At 61.9% G+C, this 20867-nt stretch overlaps 1 protein-coding gene across 2 annotated transcripts in view; it reads left to right on the top strand.

Annotated features, from left to right (window-relative positions):
- Positions 1 to 20867, top strand: part of Muc6 (mucin 6, oligomeric mucus/gel-forming) — a 34167-nt gene that overhangs the window by 6191 nt on the left and 7109 nt on the right. Inside the window, exons 10-31 of one of the 2 annotated variants that reach the window (XM_047518672.1) lie at positions 68 to 206; positions 275 to 379; positions 458 to 527; positions 610 to 747; positions 937 to 1098; positions 1176 to 1270; positions 1398 to 1530; positions 1707 to 1956; positions 2034 to 2086; positions 2181 to 2290; positions 2672 to 2823; positions 3016 to 3157; positions 3234 to 3344; positions 3795 to 3980; positions 4093 to 4332; positions 4802 to 4958; positions 5061 to 5204; positions 5677 to 5739; positions 6161 to 6199; positions 6590 to 6733; positions 7091 to 7249; positions 15539 to 15754. In XM_047518672.1, the coding sequence (XP_047374628.1) occupies positions 68 to 206; positions 275 to 379; positions 458 to 527; positions 610 to 747; positions 937 to 1098; positions 1176 to 1270; positions 1398 to 1530; positions 1707 to 1956; positions 2034 to 2086; positions 2181 to 2290; positions 2672 to 2823; positions 3016 to 3157; positions 3234 to 3344; positions 3795 to 3980; positions 4093 to 4332; positions 4802 to 4958; positions 5061 to 5204; positions 5677 to 5739; positions 6161 to 6199; positions 6590 to 6733; positions 7091 to 7249; positions 15539 to 15754 (3008 nt within the window). Of the gene's footprint in view, positions 1 to 67; positions 207 to 274; positions 380 to 457; positions 528 to 609; positions 748 to 936; positions 1099 to 1175; positions 1271 to 1397; positions 1531 to 1706; positions 1957 to 2033; positions 2087 to 2180; positions 2291 to 2671; positions 2824 to 3015; positions 3158 to 3233; positions 3345 to 3794; positions 3981 to 4092; positions 4333 to 4801; positions 4959 to 5060; positions 5205 to 5676; positions 5740 to 6160; positions 6200 to 6589; positions 6734 to 7090; positions 7250 to 15538; positions 15755 to 19672; positions 20848 to 20867 lie in introns of those variants that run through there. The other variant, XM_047518671.1, reaches the window with a different exon arrangement.

The raw sequence follows: 20867 nt of genomic DNA, 5'->3' as shown, positions 1-20867 counted from the left end.
GGGCCTGCTGGCCTGGAACACTGGGGACAGACGCAATTTACCAGGGTCACCCCTGTGGCTCCCCTAGCCAGTGCACCATGGGCCGCTGGACATGCACAGGGCAGCCATGTCCAGGTCACTGCTCCCTGGAAGGCGGCTCCTTTGTCACCACCTTTGACGCCAGGCCCTACCGCTTCCACGGCACCTGCACCTACATCCTCCTCCAGGTAGGATGGGCTCCGGGCTGGGGAGGGGCGGCCTGCCCCCACGGCACCTGAGCGGCCTGCCTCCACAGAGCCCCCTGCTTCCCGACGAGGGCATCCTCATGGCCACATATGACAAGTCAGGCTACTCACACTCAGAGACGTCCCTGGTCGCCATCGTCTACCTGTCCAGGCAGGTAGGTTGCCCCGAGCAGGGCTGCGCCCACTTCCTGCCTGCTCCTGGCCCGCCCTGACGCTGGCCGCCCTCCCTCCAGGACAAGATCGTGATCTCTGAGGACGAGGTGACCAGCAATGGAGACACCAAATGGCTCCCCTATCAGACCCGTATGTCCCCGCCCGGCTGGGGCCTCGTGGGCCACGCCTCTGTGGGGAGGCCCCGCGGCCTGCTGAGCACCCACCCTTGCAGGCAACATCACCATCTTCAGACAGACGTCCACCCACGTCCAGATGGCCACCACCTTCGGGCTGGAGCTCGTGGTCCAGCAGCAGCCCATCTTCCAGGCGTACATCACCATTGGGCCGCACTTCAGAGGCCAGACCAGAGGTGAGCCCCTACCTGCCTCAGCAGGGGAGGACCCAAGAGAGGCCGGTACTGGCCCTCCACATGCAGGGAGCCCACAGGGGTGTGGCCACCCAAGGTCAGTGGCCTCCCACAGGGGCACAGCGGGAGACAGTGGGGTGCCTGGGGCGCAGAAGCGACAGGCGGGCTCGGCCCTCGCGGTCTGCCGTGCAGGGCTCTGTGGCAACTTCAACGGGGACACGGCCGACGAGTTCACGAGCAGCGCGGGCATCAGTGAGGGCACCGCTGCGCTCTTCGTGGATTCCTGGCGGGCAGGGAACTGCCCAGCTGCCCTGGAACGGGAGATCGACCCCTGCTCCATGAGCCAGCTCAACAGTGAGTCTCCCTGCCCTGCCTCCCAGGCCTGGGGCTGGGAGGGGACAGGGCACCCACCGCCAGCCTGTCGCCCCCAGAGGTGTGCGCAGAGACCCACTGCTCAGTGCTGCTGAAGAAGGGCAGTGTGTTTGAGAGGTGCCATGCCGTGGTGGACCCCAAGCCCTTCTACAAGGTGGGCCTGCACGCGCTCGGGGGCCCTGGGGGAGGCCCCGGCAGCAGACAGCAGTCCTGGGACTGGGACCACGGCCCGGGGAGGGAGAGGAGGTGCCATGGCCTGCGTGGCTGGCTCTTGCCTGCAGAGGTGCGTGTACCAGGCCTGCAACTACGAGGAGACCTTCCCGCACATCTGCGCGGCCCTGGGCGCCTACGCGCTGGCCTGCTCCTCCCAGGCCGCGCCGCTCTGGGGCTGGAGGGACAGCATATACAACTGCAGTGAGTGCCGAGGCCGGGCGGGGCGCGCGGGTCACCAGGAAGGGAGTCGCGGTGGGGTCCCTATGACATGGGGGTCCCAGGGCCCGTTTCTGCCTGGCCACCCCACTGGGTGTGGGCAGCGTGGCCCAGGCCACGGGCCTGGCCATCACGGAGGGCCTGACCCCAGCTCCCTGCAGCTATCCCTTGCACTGGCAACCGCACCTTCAGCCAGGACAGCCACGCCTGTGACCGCACCTGCCTGTCGCTGTCCAACCGTGAGGCCGAGTGCCACACCAGTGCAGTGCCCGTGGACGGCTGCAACTGCCCCGAGGGCACCTACCTGGACCACAGGAACGAGTGTGTGCGCAAGGCCCAGTGCCCCTGCATGCTGGAAAGGCACAAGTTCGTCCTGGCGGGCCAGGCCACCACAGTCAACGGCATCCTCTGGTGCGGCGGGGTCTGCTGGGCGGGGGGAGCACACCAGGCCCAGGCTCACGCGGCCTCCTGTGGCCTCTCTCATGCAGCTACTGCACCAACGGACGGCTGAGCTGCCCGGGGCAGCCGCAGGTGCTCTTGGGTAGGTACAGCTGCAGAAGCCAGTCAAAGGGGGACCTAGAGGTGCCTGGCCTCCCTCCCCCGAGGCCACCTGACCCCGCCCTCCTCCCCTGCAGCTTCCTGCCCAGCCCCCAAGACATTCCAGTCCTGTAGCCAGTCCTCAGAGGACAAGTTTGGGGCTGCATGTGCCCCCACCTGCCAGAGACTGGCCACCGGCATCGCCTGCGTAAGGGGCACGGAGAAGCAGTTGGGGCCTAGAGAGGGTTTCCACAGGCCCCAGGGGCTGCCCTATCCCCACTCCATCTCCATCTCCATTGGCCCCAGCTGTGGATGTGGGCTGGGGATCAGGAGGTCAAGAGCAACGCTGTGGCCAGGCAGCTGGAGGGGCGTGCTCATCTGCTGGGCTCTGTGGAGGCAGGGCCAGCTTGGGGTGCAAGCAGGGTCCAGGGCAGGGTGGCCTGAGGCAGGCAGCACAGACCCTCCCCTTAGAGAGAGGTGGCTCCACCAAGGACCCAGAGCAGGATCCATGGGAGGGCCTGGGAGCAACGCCAGGGCTGGGCAGCAGGCTGGGCTCCCTCCAGGGCACACCAACCCATCTCCCCTCCAGGTTCCCACCAAGTGCGAGGCTGGCTGCGTCTGTCCTGAGGGGTTCTACGAGAATACCAACGGGCAGTGCGTGCCCCCAGAGCAGTGCCCCTGTGATTTTGCAGGGGCCTCCTACCCCGGGGGTGCTGAGCTCCGCACCGACTGCAAGAACTGGTAAGCCACACCTCACCCGGAGCCCAGGACCCCTGGGCCATCTGCAGGCAGGGGCACCCAGGGCAGGGGTGCCTAGGAGTGGGATGCCAGAGGTGGGGTCCCCAGAGGCAGGGCGCCCAGGGCCTCCAGGAACCTCTGGGACCACACAAGTGGGAAGAGGGTTGCCCAGCACTCCACCCACCCTCTCCACAGCACCTGCTCACAGGGAAGGTGGACCTGCCAGCAGAGTGCCCACTGCCCATCCACCTGCAGCCTCTATGGGGAGGGCCACATAGTCACTTTTGACGGGCGGCGCTTCGTCTTTGACGGCAACTGCGAGTACACTCTGGCCACGGTAACTCCTGGGGCCCTGGGAGTCCGCTGCAGGGGCCGGGCACCCAGGGCTCCCCCTCAGCACCCGCTCCCTGCAGGATGACTGCGGTGGCAGTGACCCCCAGCCCAGCTTCAAGATCCTGACGGAGAACGTCATCTGCGGGAAATCAGGGGTGACCTGCTCCCGAGCCATCCAGATCCTCCTGGGCGTGAGCAGCGGGGACCCCTCCCAGGGCAGGAGAGGGCTGGGACCCCATTACACAGTTGGGCCCTCACTGCCCAGGACCCCAGGTCCCACCTTTGTCATGCAACCCTCCCTGCCCACCCCCTCCTCGCCTGTATGCCCAGGAGGGAGGTGGTGGTGCCCACTGCCTCTGGAGACTGTTCACCAGGTGGGCATCTTTGTGTTCTGCACTAGTGGCAGATGACGGCCACCTGCTTCCAGGGCATTGCCTGGGCAGAGGGGAGGGTGTCCTCCAGGGAGCCAAGCCTGTTCCCACATGCACTGGAGCCTTCTGCCTGGAGCTGACTCCCAGCAGCTGCCCCTGCACGTGCCCTTGATGGACACAATCAGCCTTGCCCTAGATGACCCAGTCCTGGGGCAGCCCCAGGTACCACAGAGGCCATCCAGCAGGTGGCCAGTGACAGCTGCTCCACAGGGCCTGACTATCACGATGGCAGACAGAAACTACACTGTCAGCGGGGAGAACTCCCAGGTGCACCTGCAGGTGAAGCCCAGCTCCTTGAACCTGGTTCTGGATGTGGGCATCCCCGGCCGCTTCAACTTGACGCTTGTCTGGAACAAGCACATGAGCATCTCCATCACGATCCATCGTGCCTCCCAGGTACCTGCTGCGCTTGCCAGGCACACCCCGGTCAAGGCCAGAGCCCCTCTGGCCTTGGGGTGGGGTGGACCAAAAAGCCCACCTGCTCCCCGCCTGACACGGAGCCCCACAGGACGCCCTCTGTGGCTTGTGTGGCAACTGCAATGGGAACATGAAGGACGACTTTGAGACCCGCAGCAAGTACGTGGCATCCAGTGAGCTGGAGTTCGTGAATTCATGGAAGGAAAGCCCGCTGTGCGGGGACACGAGCTACGTGGAGGACCCCTGCAGCCTCAACGCCTTCCTCCGCCCCTGGGCCGAGCGCAAGTGCAGCATCATCAACAGTCAGACCTTTGCCACCTGTCACAGCAAGGTGGGCCGGGAGGGCGGGGCGCAGGGAGGCATGAGAGGGCACGGCCCACCAGAGCAGGAGCCCTCCACGGTGGTGCCATTCTGCAGGGTGCTTTGTAGCACCCAGGCCTCTGCCCTCCAGAATAGAGTGGTGTCCCTCGCCAGTGCCAGCAGAAAGCCCACCCTGTAGCACCTGGTCAGGAGGAGATCTGGAGCTGCCCGGGGGAGATCCCTGGACACCCAGGTTCTCAGGCTCAACGAGCACTGAGAGAAGGGTGCCCCATGGCTGAGGGGTGCCCCGAGGACGCTGGAGGCAGGAGCACAGGCACAGGGGTAGGTCGGGGGGCCTGTGAGCCACACCAGGCCATGGGTGGTCTCTGGGAGCAGAACACCCCTCAGAACACTCCCTGGTGGCCTTGGCGAGCCCCAGCAGCACTGGCTGCAGGAGTAGCCACAGCTGAGGGCAGACCCTGGCCTGCACTGCCCTGCAGGTGTACCGCATGCCCTACTACGAGGCCTGCGTGCGTGATGCCTGCGGCTGCAACAAGGGCGGGGACTGCGAGTGTCTGTGTGACGCAGTGGCCGCCTACGCCAAGGCCTGCCTGGACAAGGGCGTGTGCGTGGACTGGAGGACCCCGGACTTCTGCCGTGAGTGCCCTGCCCGCCAACCGCTTGGCCCAAGAGCCTGAGCCCTGCAGGGCGTGCCGGCCCCAGGCTCTGCCAGCAGAACCCCAACCTCCCTTCCCCCAGCCGTCTACTGCGACTTCTACAACAGCCACGCGCAGGCCGGCGAGGGCGAGTTCCAGTACACGCCGGAGGCCAACTGCACATGGCACTACCAGCCCTGCCTCTGCCCTGGCCACCTGGACAGCTTCCCAGACACCAACGTCGAAGGTGGGGCGGGGGCACACGCGCCTCTTCCTCACGTGTGCGTGCACACTCACACACACACACACCGCCACAGTCGGGCACCACCCTCCCTCGCCCACATGCTCCTCCCTCCCACCTGGCCTTTCACGCTCTCACAAACTGACCCCACACAGGCTCACTCAGCAATGCCCAGGCCCAGAGCTGGGTGAGGGGCAGGGTCTTACACAAAACTGCCCTGACCTCCGTTTCTGGCCAGGGGGAGATGTCTGAAAACCAGGCAAGGGAGCAAGACACATGGCAGAGGACAAGATGGGAAGGGCCCAGGGCCAGAACAAGGAGAGGGGGCCACCAGGACAGAGCCCTGGGTGCCCAGGAAGGGGCTTCAGAGCTGGAAGTGAGAAGAGGCGGGGGCCGTGGGGACTCGAGCATAGGTGGCCCGGCTGGAGGCAGAGCACTGGGTGCAAGCCGGTGCTGACCTGTCCCTTCCTTGCCACAGGCTGCTACAACTGCTCCCAGGACGAGTACTTTGACCACAGCGAGGGGACCTGTGTGCCCTGCAGTAAGTCCAGCCCCAGAGCCCCACTCCTCAGGGCCCTGCCCCTTGAGGTACTGAGAGTCCCAGAGACAGGCAGCGAGGCTGCAGGAGGCAGAGACAGAGGAACAGCACTAGACTCCTCTGGCCTCCTGCCTCTCCCACAGCCCACCCACTCAGAGCAGGCCCCCCAGGTCTGCCAGGGTACTGGGGAGCACAGTGGGACTCTTCCTGGGAACCTTGCTCTAGACAGTGAAAGAAGCTGGCAGCTCACCTCTCTACACCAGGCTGAGAACAGAGGAGGGGAGGAGAGGAGACAGGGAAGGAGGGCAGGCAGGCCAGCCCCGGTCACAGGAGCACACGGCTCCGCCTGGGCACCCTCAGGACCCCTGGCCGAGGGCTGGGGGCTGCATGACCAGTGGCGTCTGACCATACCCTCCTCTTACAGTGCCGCCCAACACAACCCTGCCGCTGCTGCCCACCACAGGTGACTGCACACTCCAACTGCCACAGGACACGGGCTTGCCGGCCGGGGCACTTCCTGCCCCCTCCACCTAGGCCAGCAGGGGAGGGGCAGGAACACACCTGTGCACCCCAGATCCAAGGCGGGAGGGAGCGCAAAGCTCACCTCCCTCGGCCCGGCCCACTCAGCCTTTGCTGAACTGGCCACTGAGCACAGAGCAAGGCCTCAACAGTGAGTCCCTCACAGAAGGCCCCACGCAGGGCCCATGCTGCCCTCAGAAGCCTCAGCCGTCCCCAGGCCTCCCACCCCCTTCCTCCAGCCCAGGAGCTGCCAGGCTGGGTGACAGGAGAAGACAGGACTCGAGGGCATGTGGTCTGCCCCTGCCCGTGCATGAGGTCAGGTCATCCCACACAGGCTCACCACCCTCAGAAGTCCAGCCCAGCACAGGGAACTCCAGCACCAGCAGCCCTGGGCCCACCGTCCCACCCACAGCCCCTGCCTCCACTGAGGACTGGACACTCTTGACCACATGGATGCCATCTCTAGTCTCCTCGGGCGGTAACATGGATGGGACACTGGAATGCCTCAGCAGTGTGGGGCGGGGCACCAGCTGCATCCTGCCACCAACACGGCAGACCTAATGCCTGGGACCATGAGAGCACAGGGCATTCGTCCACACGTCTGACCAAAAGTGGGCAGAGGGAGGGCCCCACATGAGCCTTGGGTCACTGGCATGGCCTCAAGGCCATGAGAGCCAGGCCACGGGCGGCAGGGTGCCAGTGCTTCCCCAGGCAGACCCTACGAGCAATCCTGGCTCACAGGCAAGCGCAGGCACTCAGGCACACGCTGTGAGATGCATGTGGCTGTCCTTTGCAAAATCACCTCAAGTGACAGCAGCGACCTCTAACCCTACAGCCACATGGAGGTCGACAGCCACAGGACTGACCGTGACCCACGCCATAACCCAGTCCATAGCATCCTCCACAAACCCAGGCACGAAGTCCACAGCTCAGTCCACAGCAAGAACCACAAAGGCCCCAATAAGTTCAGTGACAGAAACACTCCTCAGTCAAGGTGAGTGGCAGCCCGTGGAGGCCAGGGTGCCCACCCTCAGGAGCCCCTCTGTGGCCAGGGTGCCACGGCTGAGGCCGCGTCTCCCAGAGCCAGTGGGAAGCAGAGCACAGGAAGGCAGCACATAGTCGGGGGAAGAGGGGACAGGGCCAGAAGGACCAGAGAGGCTGGGACAGTGGGGACAGACACGAGGAGAGGGGACAGGGCCAGAAGGACCAGAGAGGCTGGGACAGTGGGGACAGAAGATGAGGAGAGGGGACAGGGCCAGAAGGACCAGAGAGGCTGGGACAGTGGGGACAGACACGAGGAGAGGGGACAGGGCCAGAAGGACCAGAGAGATTGGGACAGTGGGGACAGACACGAGGACAGTGGACAGGGCCAGAAGGACCAGAGAGGCTGGGACAGTGGGGACAGACATGAGGAGAGGGGACAGGGCCAGAAGGACCAGAGAGGCTGGGACAGTGGGGACAGACACGAGGAGAGGGGACAGGGCCAGAAGGACCAGAGAGATTGGGACAGTGGGGACAGACACGAGGGAGAGGGGACAGGGCCAGAAGGACCAGAGAGGCTGGGACAGTGGGGACAGACACCAGGAGAGGGGACAGGGCCAGAAGGACCAGAGAGGCTGGGACAGTGGGGACAGACATGAGGAGAGGGGACAGGGCCAGAAGGACCAGAGAGACTGGGACAGTGGGGACAGACACCAGGAGAGGGGACAGGGCCAGAAGGACCAGAGAGGCTGGGACAGTGGGGACAGACACCAGGAGAGGGGACAGGGCCAGAAGGACCAGAGAGGCTGGGACAGTGGGGACAGACATGAGGAGAGGGGACAGGGCCAGAAGGACCAGAGAGGCTGGGACAGTGGGGACAGACATGAGGAGAGGGGACAGGGCCAGAAGGACCAGAGAGGCTGGGACAGTGGGGACAGACACCAGGAGAGGGGACAGGGCCAGAAGGACCAGAGAGACTGGGACAGTGGGGACAGACATGAGGAGAGGGGACAGGGCCAGAAGGACCAGAGAGACTGGGACAGTGGGGACAGACATGAGGAGAGGGGACAGGGCCAGAAGGACCAGAGAGACTGGGACAGTGGGGACAGACATGAGGAGAGGGGACAGGGCCAGAAGGACCAGAGAGACTGGGACAGTGGGGACAGACATGAGGAGAGGGGACAGGGCCAGAAGGACCAGAGAGACTGGGACAGTGGGGACAGAAGATGAGGAGAGGGGACAGGGCCAGAAGGACCAGAGAGGCTGGGACAGTGGGGACAGACACCAGGAGAGGGGACAGGGCCAGAAGGACCAGAGAGGCTGGGACAGTGGGGACAGACATGAGGAGAGGGGACAGGGCCAGAAGGACCAGAGAGGCTGGGACAGTGGGGACAGACATGAGGAGAGGGGACAGGGCCAGAAGGACCAGAGAGACTGGGACAGTGGGGACAGACACCAGGAGAGGGGACAGGGCCAGAAGGACCAGAGAGGCTGGGACAGTGGGGACAGACATGAGGAGAGGGGACAGGGCCAGAAGGACCAGAGAGGCTGGGACAGTGGGGACAGACATGAGGAGAGGGGACAGGGCCAGAAGGACCAGAGAGGCTGGGACAGTGGGGACAGACATGAGGAGAGGGGACAGGGCCAGAAGGACCAGAGAGACTGGGACAGTGGGGACAGACATGAGGAGAGGGGACAGGGCCAGAAGGACCAGAGAGGCTGGGACAGTGGGGACAGACATGAGGAGAGGGGACAGGGCCAGAAGGACCAGAGAGGCTGGGACAGTGGGGACAGAAGATGAGGAGAGGGGACAGGGCCAGAAGGACCAGAGAGGCTGGGACAGTGGGGACAGACATGAGGAGAGGGGACAGGGCCAGAAGGACCAGAGAGGCTGGGACAGTGGGGACAGACATGAGGAGAGGGGACAGGGCCAGAAGGACCAGAGAGGCTGGGACAGTGGGGACAGACATGAGGAGAGGGGACAGGGCCAGAAGGACCAGAGAGGCTGGGACAGTGGGGACAGACACCAGGAGAGGGGACAGGGCCAGAAGGACCAGAGAGGCTGGGACAGTGGGGACAGACACCAGGAGAGGGGACAGGGCCAGAAGGACCAGAGAGGCTGGGACAGTGGGGACAGATATGAGGAGAGGGGACAGGGCCAGAAGGACCAGAGAGGCTGGGACAGTGGGGACAGACATGAGGAGAGGGGACAGGGCCAGAAGGACCAGAGAGGCTGGGACAGTGGGGACAGAAGATGAGGAGAGGGGACAGGGCCAGAAGGACCAGAGAGGCTGGGACAGTGGGGACAGACATGAGGAGAGGGGACAGGGCCAGAAGGACCAGAGAGGCTGGGACAGTGGGGACAGACATGAGGAGAGGGGACAGGGCCAGAAGGACCAGAGAGGCTGGGACAGTGGGGACAGACATGAGGAGAGGGGACAGGGCCAGAAGGACCAGAGAGGCTGGGACAGTGGGGACAGACACCAGGAGAGGGGACAGGGCCAGAAGGACCAGAGAGGCTGGGACAGTGGGGACAGACATGAGGAGAGGGGACAGGGCCAGAAGGACCAGAGAGGCTGGGACAGTGGGGACAGAAGATGAGGAGAGGGGACAGGGCCAGAAGGACCAGAGAGGCTGGGACAGTGGGGACAGACACCAGGAGAGGGGACAGGGCCAGAAGGACCAGAGAGGCTGGGACAGTGGGGACAGACACCAGGAGAGGGGACAGGGCCAGAAGGACCAGAGAGGCTGGGACAGTGGGGACAGAAGATGAGGAGAGGGGACAGGGCCAGAAGGACCAGAGAGGCTGGGACAGTGGGGACAGAAGATGAGGAGAGGGGACAGGGCCAGAAGGACCAGAGAGGCTGGGACAGTGGGGACAGACATGAGGAGAGGGGACAGGGCCAGAAGGACCAGAGAGGCTGGGACAGTGGGGACAGACACCAGGAGAGGGGACAGGGCCAGAAGGACCAGAGAGGCTGGGACAGTGGGGACAGAAGATGAGGAGAGGGGACAGGGCCAGAAGGACCAGAGAGGCTGGGACAGTGGGGACAGAAGATGAGGAGAGGGGACAGGGCCAGAAGGACCAGAGAGGCTGGGACAGTGGGGACAGACATGAGGAGAGGGGACAGGGCCAGAAGGACCAGAGAGGCTGGGACAGTGGGGACAGACATGAGGAGAGGGGACAGGGCCAGAAGGACCAGAGAGGCTGGGACAGTGGGGACAGACACCAGGAGAGGGGACAGGGCCAGAAGGACCAGAGAGGCTGGGACAGTGGGGACAGACACCAGGAGAGGGGACAGGGCCAGAAGGACCAGAGAGACTGGGACAGTGGGGACAGAAGATGAGGAGAGGGGACAGGGCCAGAAGGACCAGAGAGGCTGGGACAGTGGGGACAGACACCAGGAGAGGGGACAGGGCCAGAAGGACCAGAGAGGCTGGGACAGTGGGGACAGACACCAGGAGAGGGGACAGGGCCAGAAGGACCAGAGAGGCTGGGACAGTGGGGACAGAAGATGAGGAGAGGGGACAGGGCCAGAAGGACCAGAGAGGCTGGGACAGTGGGGACAGACATGAGGAGAGGGGACAGGGCCAGAAGGACCAGAGAGGCTGGGACAGTGGGGACAGACACCAGGAGAGGGGACAGGGCCAGAAGGACCAGAGAGACTGGGACAGTGGGGACAGAAGATGAGGAGAGGGGACAGGGCCAGAAGGACCAGAGAGGCTGGGACAGTGGGGACAGACATGAGGAGAGGGGACAGGGCCAGAAGGACCAGAGAGGCTGGGACAGTGGGGACAGACACCAGGAGAGGGGACAGGGCCAGAAGGACCAGAGAGACTGGGACAGTGGGGACAGAAGATGAGGAGAGGGGACAGGGCCAGAAGGACCAGAGAGGCTGGGACAGTGGGGACAGACACCAGGAGAGGGGACAGGGCCAGAAGGACCAGAGAGGCTGGGACAGTGGGGACAGACACCAGGAGAGGGGGCAGGGCCAGAAGGACAGAGAGGCTGGGACAGTGGGGACAGAAGATGAGGAGAGGGGACAGGGCCAGAAGGACCAGAGAGGCTGGACAGTGGGGACAGACACCAGGAGAGGGGACAGGGCCAGAAGGACCAGAGAGGCTGGGACAGTGGGGACAGAAGATGAGGAGAGGGACAGGGCCAGAAGGACCAGAGAGGCTGGGACAGTGGGGACAGACACCAGGAGAGGGGACAGGGCCAGAAGGACCAGAGAGGCTGGGACAGTGGGGACAGAAGATGAGGAGAGGGGACAGGGCCAGAAGGACCAGAGAGGCTGGGACAGTGGGGACAGAAGATGAGGAGAGGGGAGAGGCCAGAAGGACCAGAGAGGCTGGGACAGTGGGGACAGACATGAGGAGAGGGGACAGGGCCAGAAGGACCAGAGAGACTGGGACAGTGGGGACAGACACCAGGAGAGGGGACAGGGCCAGAAGGACCAGAGAGGCTGGGACAGTGGGGACAGAAGATGAGGAGAGGGGACAGGGCCAGAAGGACCAGAGAGGCTGGGACAGTGGGGACAGAAGATGAGGAGAGGGGACAGGGCCAGAAGGACCAGAGAGGCTGGGACAGTGGGGGACAGACATGAGGAGAGGGGACAGGGCCAGAAGGACCAGAGAGGCTGGGACAGTGGGGACAGACACCAGGAGAGGGGACAGGGCCAGAAGGACCAGAGAGGCTGGGACAGTGGGGACAGACACCAGGAGAGGGGACAGGGCCAGAAGGACCAGAGAGGCTGGGACAGTGGGGACAGACACCAGGAGAGGGGACAGGGCCAGAAGGACCAGAGAGGCTGGGACAGTGGGGACAGACACGAGGAGAGGGGACAGGGCCAGAAGGACCAGAGAGGCTGGGACAGTGGGGACAGACACCAGGAGAGGGGACAGGGCCAGAAGGACCAGAGAGACTGGGACAGTGGGGACAGACATGAGGAGAGGGGACAGGGCCAGAAGGACCAGAGAGGCTGGGACAGTGGGGACAGACACCAGGAGAGGGGACAGGGCCAGAAGGACCAGAGAGACTGGGACAGTGGGGACAGAAGATGAGGAGAGGGGACAGGGCCAGAAGGACCAGAGAGGCTGGGACAGTGGGGACAGACACGAGGAGAGGGGACAGGGCCAGAAGGACCAGAGAGGCTGGGACAGTGGGGACAGACATGAGGAGAGGGGACAGGGCCAGAAGGACCAGAGAGGCTGGGACAGTGGGGACAGACACCAGGAGAGGGGACAGGCCAGAAGGACCAGAGAGGCTGGGACAGTGGGGACAGACATGAGGAGAGGGGACAGGGCCAGAAGGACCAGAGAGGCTGGGACAGTGGGGACAGACACCAGGAGAGGGGACAGGGCCAGAAGGACCAGAGAGGCTGGGACAGTGGGGACAGACATGAGGAGAGGGGACAGGGCCAGAAGGACCAGAGAGGCTGGGACAGTGGGGACAGACACCAGGAGAGGGGACAGGGCCAGAAGGACCAGAGAGGCTGGACAGTGGGGACAGACATGAGGAGAGGGGACAGGGCCAGAAGGACCAGAGAGGCTGGGACAGTGGGGACAGACACGAGGAGAGGGGACAGGGCCAGAAGGACCAGAGAGGCTGGGACAGTGGGGACAGACACCAGGAGAGGGGACAGGGCCAGAAGGACCAGAGAGGCTGGACAGTGGGGACAGACAAGAGGAGAGGGGACAGGGCCAGAAGGACCAGAGAGGCTGGGACAGTGGGGACAGACATGAGGAGAGGGGACAGGGCCAGAAGGACCAGAGAGGCTGGGACAGTGGGGACAGACACCAGGAGAGGGGACAGGGCCAGAAGGACCAGAGAGGCTGGGACAGTGGGGACAGAAGATGAGGAGAGGGGACAGGGCCAGAAGGACCAGAGAGGCTGGGACAGTGGGGACAGACACGAGGAGAGGGGACAGGGCCAGAAGGACCAGAGAGGCTGGGACAGTGGGGACAGACATGAGGAGAGGGGACAGGGCCAGAAGGACCAGAGAGGCTGGACAGTGGGGACAGACACCAGGAGAGGGGACAGGGCCAGAAGGACCAGAGAGGCTGGGACAGTGGGGACAGACATGAGGAGAGGGGACAGGGCCAGAAGGACCAGAGAGGCTGGGACAGTGGGGACAGACATGAGGAGAGGGGACAGGGCAGAAGGACCAGAGAGGCTGGGACAGTGGGGACAGACATGAGGAGAGGGGACAGGGCCAGAAGGACCAGAGAGGCTGGGACAGTGGGGACAGACACCAGGAGAGGGGACAGGGCCAGAAGGACCAGAGAGGCTGGGACAGTGGGGACAGACACCAGGAGAGGGGACAGGGCCAGAAGGACCAGAGAGGCTGGGACAGTGGGGACAGACACCAGGAGAGGGGACAGGGCCAGAAGGACCAGAGAGGCTGGGACAGTGGGGACAGACACCAGGAGAGGGGACAGGGCCAGAAGGACCAGAGAGACTGGACAGTGGGGACAGAAGATGAGGAGAGGGGACAGGGCCAGAAGGACCAGAGAGGCTGGGACAGTGGGGACAGACATGAGGAGAGGGGACAGGGCCAGAAGGACCAGAGAGGCTGGGACAGTGGGGACAGACATGAGGAGAGGGGACAGGGCCAGAAGGACCAGAGAGGCTGGGACAGTGGGGACAGACATGAGGAGAGGGGACAGGGCCAGAAGGACCAGAGAGGCTGGGACAGTGGGGACAGACACGAGGAGAGGGGACAGGGCCAGAAGGACCAGAGAGGCTGGGACAGTGGGGACAGACACCAGGAGAGGGGACAGGGCCAGAAGGACCAGAGAGGCTGGGACAGTGGGGACAGACACGAGGAGAGGGGACAGGGCCAGAAGGACCAGAGAGACTGGGACAGTGGGGACAGACACGAGGAGAGGGGACAGGGCCAGAAGGACCAGAGAGGCTGGGACAGTGGGGACAGACACCAGGAGAGGGGACAGGGCCAGAAGGACCAGAGAGGCTGGACAGTGGGGACAGAAGATGAGGAGAGGGGACAGGGCCAGAAGGACCAGAGAGGCTGGGACAGTGGGGACAGACATGAGGAGAGGGGACAGGGCCAGAAGGACCAGAGAGGCTGGGACAGTGGGGACAGAAGATGAGGAGAGGGGACAGGGCCAGAAGGACCAGAGAGGCTGGGACAGTGGGGACAGACATGAGGAGAGGGGACAGGGCCAGAAGGACCAGAGAGGCTGGGACAGTGGGGACAGACATGAGGAGAGGGGACAGGGCCAGAAGGACCAGAGAGGCTGGGACAGTGGGACAGACACGAGGAGAGGGGACAGGGCCAGAAGGACCAGAGAGGCTGGGACAGTGGGGACAGACACCAGGAGAGGGGACAGGGCCAGAAGGACCAGAGAGGCTGGGACAGTGGGGACAGACACGAGGAGAGGGGACAGGGCCAGAAGGACCAGAGAGACTGGGACAGTGGGGACAGACACGAGGAGAGGGGACAGGGCCAGAAGGACCAGAGAGGCTGGGACAGTGGGGACAGACACCAGGAGAGGGGACAGGGCCAGAAGGACCAGAGAGGCTGGGACAGGGGGACAGACACGAGGAGAGGGGACAGGGCCAGAAGGACCAGAGAGGCTGGGACAGTGGGGACAGACACCAGGAGAGGGGACAGGGCCAGAAGGACCAGAGAGGCTGGGACAGTGGGGACAGAAGATGAGGAGAGGGGACAGGGCCAGAAGGACCAGAGAGGCTGGGACAGTGGGGACAGACACCAGGAGAGGGGACAGGGCCAGAAGGACCAGAGAGGCTGGGACAGTGGGGACAGACACGAGGAGAGGGGACAGGGCCAGAAGGACCAGAGAGGCTGGGACAGTGGGGACAGACATGAGGAGAGGGGACAGGGCCAGAAGGACCAGAGAGGCTGGGACAGTGGGGACAGACACCAGGAGAGGGACAGGGCCAGAAGGACCAGAGAGGCTGGGACAGTGGGGACAGACACCAGGAGAGGGGACAGGGCCAGAAGGACCAGAGAGGCTGGGACAGTGGGGACAGACACCAGGAGAGGGGACAGGGCCAGAAGGACCTCACACGCTAGGGCAATAGGGACAGATAACAGGGAAGAGGTCACAACACAAGGACAGATTCACAGGGAGCCAGCACCCACACTTTGCAGCCGAATGCTCCATGGCAGCACAGAGTTCCCCAGACACACAGGGGTGATCAAGGCAGTGGCGACAGGGACAGACACACAGGACAGTGGCAGGCCACAAGGATGGAGCACAGGGCGTCTAGGAGGGAAGTGGGGACTGCACTGTAACACATGCCTTGCTTCCACAGAGACGGCACTGCACCAGGAACGCTCAGCACAACCACAGGACCTGAGACCAGCCACAGAGGACCAACAGCCACCCTCAGGTCAACAACGTTCACGCGGCAGGCACTGCAAGGGACTGGATGGTCAACAGCACCCAAAACCACGCTACAAACACCAAACACTGCACCCTCCACCTGGTCTCCAGAAAACACGGTCGACACACGTCACACTTCCACCAGGTCTCTCTCCACCGCTCCCACATCAAGGGCACTGACAGGAACATCCCTCCAGGAAACCACTAATGCACACACAGAAAGGCCCATGAGCCACACCTCCTCAGTCGCTCAGGCCTCAAACACCAAGACGCACTCCACCACTGACCAGAGCTCAGCTCCACAAACAGGAAGGACCCTCAGGACCACCACGACCTTTATAACTCCAGTGAGGCCACTGACTTCGATGATGTCTCTGGTTCCCTCACGGGAAATCTCTCCGCTGACAGCGAATTCTGAGAACGGCAGCACCCCATACAGCACAGCAGGACTCTGGGGAACTTCCATTCAAAAACCAATGATCTCCAGTCTCTTAACCACAATAGGCGAGGCCACAGGACCCACAAACAACAACTCAATGATGACCACGAACAACACTACCTCCACCCAAGCACACAGCTCTTTAACTACAGCCAAAACCTCCCCTCTCCCCGAGTCACACACTTTCTCCTCGACACATCAGCCATCCACATCCCCTATGGTCACCACCATCGTGGGAACTGGGAGCCCTCAGGTCCAAACTTCCAAGGTCACTCAGAGCACTCCACAAACACCATGGTCCTCTCAGTCTTCACACACCACCTCTGCCTCCACCACTGCCCACGCTTCACTTCCCCTCACAGGAACGTCCCTCAGATCCACCACTACCATCTCAAATCCATCTGCGCTCAAAACCTCAACAACCTCTCTGGTTCATACACAGTCCACCTCGGCACTGACCACAAAGTCTGAGAGCGTCAGCATCACATCAAGTGCACCTGTGCTTTGGGGAACCACCATGCCAAGGACAATGATCACCAGTCTCGTAACCACAACACTCAAGGCCACCGGACCCACAACTACCACACCAATGATGACCACGAACAACACTACATCCACCCAAGCACACAGCTCTTTAACTACAGCCAAAACCTCTCCTCTCACCGAGTCACACACTTCTCCTCGACACATCAGCCATCCACATCCCTATGGGCACCACCATCGTAGGAACTGGGAGCCCTCAGGTCCAAACCTCCAAGGCCACTCAGAGCACTCCACAAACACCATGGTCCTCTCAGTCTTCACACACCACCTCTGCCTCCACCACTGCCCACGCTTCACTTCCCCTCACAGGAACGTCCCTCAGATCCACCACTACCATTTCAACTCCATCTGCGCCTCAGACCTCACCGACCTCTGTGGTTTCCACACAGTCCACCTCGGCACTGACCACAAAGTCTGAGAGCCTCAGCATCACATCCAGTGCACCAGTGCTCTGGGGAACCACCATGCCAAGGACAATGATCACCAGTCTCGTAACCACAACACTCAAGGCCACAGGACCCACAACCACCACACCAATGATGACCACGAACAACACTACCTCCACCCAAGCACACAGCTCTTTAACTACAGCCAAAACCTCCGCTCTCCCCGAGTCATACACTTTCTCCTCGACACATCAGACATCCACGTCCCCTATGGTCACCACCATCGTGGGAACGGAGAGCCCTGAGGTCCAAACCTCCAAGGTCACTCAGAGCACTCCACAAACACCATGGTCCTCTCAGTCTTCACACACCACGTCTGCCTCCTCCACTGCCCACGCTTCACTTCCCCTCACAGGAACGTCCCTCAGATCCACCAGTACCTTCTCAAGTTCAGTTGGGCCCCAGACCTCAACGATCCCTCTGGTTCCCACACAGCCCACCTTGGCACTGACCACAAAGTCTGAGAGCCTCAGCATCACATCCAGTGCACCTGTGCTCTGGGGAACCACCATGCCAAGGACAATGACCACCAGTCTCGTAACCACAACACTCAAGGTCACAGGATCCACAACTACCACACCAATGATGACCACGAACAACACTACCTCCACCCAAGCACACAGCTCTTTAACTACAGCCAAACCTCCCCTCTCCCCGAGTCACACACTTTCTCCTCGACACATCAGCCATCCACATCCCCTATGGCCACCACCATCATGGGAAACGGGGAGCCCTCAGGTCCAAACCTCCAAGGCCACTCAGAGCACTCCACAAACACCATGGTCCTCTCAGTCCTTCACACACCACCTCTGCCTCCACCACTGCCCATGCTTCACTTCCCCTCACAGGAACGTCCCTCAGATCCACCACTACCATTTCAACTCCATCTGCGCCTCAGACCTCACCGACCTCTGTGGTTTCCACACAGTCCACCTCGGCACTGACCACAAAGTCTGAGAGCCTCAGCATCACATCCAGTGCACCAGTGCTCTGGGGAACCACCATGCCAAGGACAATGATCACCAGTCTCGTAACCACAACACTCAAGGTCACAGGACCCACAACCACAACACCAATGATGACCACGAACAACACTACCTCCACCCAAGCACACAGCTCTTTAACTACAGCCAAAACCTCCGCTCTCCCCGAGTCATACACTTCTCCTCGACACATCAGACATCCACGTCCCCTATGGTCACCACCATCGTGGGAACGGAGAGCCCTGAGGTCCAAACCTCCAAGGTCACTCAGAGCACTCCACAAACACCATGGTCCTCTCAGTCTTCACACACAAACGTCTGCCTCCCCACTGCCCACGCTTCACTTCCCCTCACAGGAACGTCCCTCAGATCCACCAGTACCTTCTCAAGTTCAGTTGGGCCCCAGACCTCAACGATCCCTCTGGTTCCCACACAGTCCACCTCGGCACTGACCACAAAGTCTGAGAGCATCAGCAACCCATCAAGTGCACCAGCACTCTGGCAACCTCCATGCCAAGGACAATGATCACCAGTCTCGTAACCACAACACTCAAGGCCACAGGACCCACAACCACACCAATGATGACCACGAACAACACTACATCCACCCAAGCACACAGCTCTTTAACTACAGCCAAAACCTCTCCTCTCACCGAGTCACACACTTTCTCCTCGACACATCAGCCATCCACATCCCCTATGGGCACCACCATCGTAGGAACTGGGAGCCCTCAGGTCCAAACCTCCAAGGCCACTCAGAGCACTCCACAAACACCATGGTCCTCTCAGTCTTCACACACCACCTCTGCCTCCACCACTGCCCACGCTTCACTTCCCCTCACAGGAACGTCCCTCAGATCCACCCACAACCATTTCAACTCCATCTGCGCCTCAGACCTCACCGACCTCTGTGGTTTCCACACAGTCCACCTCGGCACTGACCACAAAGTCTGAGAGCCTCAGCATCACATCCAGTGCACCAGTGCTCTGGGGAACCACCATGCCAAGGACAATGATCACCAGTCTCGTAACCACAACACTCAAGGCCACAGGACCCACAACCACCACACCAATGATGACCACGAAACAACACTACATCACCCAAGCACACAGCTCTTTAACTACAGCCAAAACCTCCGCTCTCCCGAGTCATACACTTTCTCCTCGACACATCAGACATCCACGTCCCCTATGGTCACCACCATCGTGGGAACGGAGAGCCCTGAGGTCCAAACCTCCAAGGTCACTCAGAGCACTCCACAAACACCATGGTCCTCTCAGTCTTCACACACCACGTCTGCCTCCTCCACTGCCCACGCTTCACTTCCCCTCACAGGAACGTCCCTCAGATCCACCAGTACCTTCTCAAGTTCAGTTGGGCCCCAGACCTCAACGATCCCTCTGGTTCCCACACAGCCCACCTTGGCACTGACCACAAAGTCTGAGAGCCTCAGCATCACATCCAGTGCACCTGTGCTCTGGGGAACCACCATGCCAAGGACAATGACCACCAGTCTCGTAACCACAACACTCAAGGTCACAGGATCCACAACTACCACACCAATGATGACCACGAACAACACTACCTCCACCCAAGCACACAGCTCTTTAACTACAGCCAAAAACCTCCCCTCTCCCCGAGTCACCACACTTTCTCCTCGACACATCAGCCATCCACATCCCCTATGGCCACCACCATCATGGGAACGGGGAGCCCTCAGGTCCAAACCTCCAAGGCCACTCAGAGCACTCCACAAACACCATGGTCCTCTCAGTCTTCACACACCACCTCTGCCTCCACCACTGCCCATGCTTCACTTCCCCTCACAGGAACGTCCCTCAGATCCACCACTACCATTTCAACTCCATCTGCGCCTCAGACCTCACCGACCTCTGTGGTTTCCACACAGTCCACCTCGGCACTGACCACAAAGTCTGAGAGCCTCAGCATCACATCCAGTGCACCAGTGCTCTGGGGAACCACCATGCCAAGGACAATGATCACCAGTCTCGTAACCACAACACTCAAGGCCACAGGACCCACAACCACCACACCAATGATGACCACGAACAACACTACCTCCACCCAAGCACACAGCTCTTTAACTACAGCCAAAACCTCCGCTCTCCCCGAGTCATACACTTTCTCCTCGACACATCAGACATCCACGTCCCCTATGGTCACCACCATCGTGGGAACGGAGAGCCCTGAGGTCCAAACCTCCAAGGTCACTCAGAGCACTCCACAAACACCATGGTCCTCTCAGTCTTCACACACAACGTCTGCCTCCACCACTGCCCACGCTTCACTTCCCCTCACAGGAACGTCCCTCAGATCCACCAGTACCTTCTCAAGTTCAGTTGGGCCCCAGACCTCAACGATCCCTCTGGTTCCCACACAGTCCACCTCGGCACTGACCACAAAGTCTGAGAGCATCAGCAACCCATCAAGTGCACCAGCACTCTGGGCAACCTCCATGCCAAGGACAATGATCACCAGTCTCGTAACCACAACACTCAAGGCCACAGGACCCACAACCACCACACCAATGATGACCACGAACAACACTACCTCCACCCAAGCACACAGCTCTTTAACTACAGCCAAAACCTCCCCTCTCCCCGAGTCACACACTTTCTCCTCGACACATCAGCCATCCACATCCCCTATGGCCACCACCATCGTGGGAACGGGGAGCCCTCAGGTCCAAACCTCCAAGGCCACTCAGAGCACTCCACAAACACCATGGTCCTCTCAGTCTTCACACACCACCTCTGCCTCCACCACTGCCCACGCTTCACTTCCCCTCACAGGAACGTCCCTCAGATCCACCACTACCATTTCAA

Source organism: Sciurus carolinensis, chromosome 11 (genome assembly GCF_902686445.1).
Source record: "Sciurus carolinensis chromosome 11, mSciCar1.2, whole genome shotgun sequence".
Lineage (NCBI taxonomy): Eukaryota > Metazoa > Chordata > Mammalia > Rodentia > Sciuridae > Sciurus > Sciurus carolinensis.
This window is presented reverse-complemented; position numbering and strand designations above follow the sequence as displayed.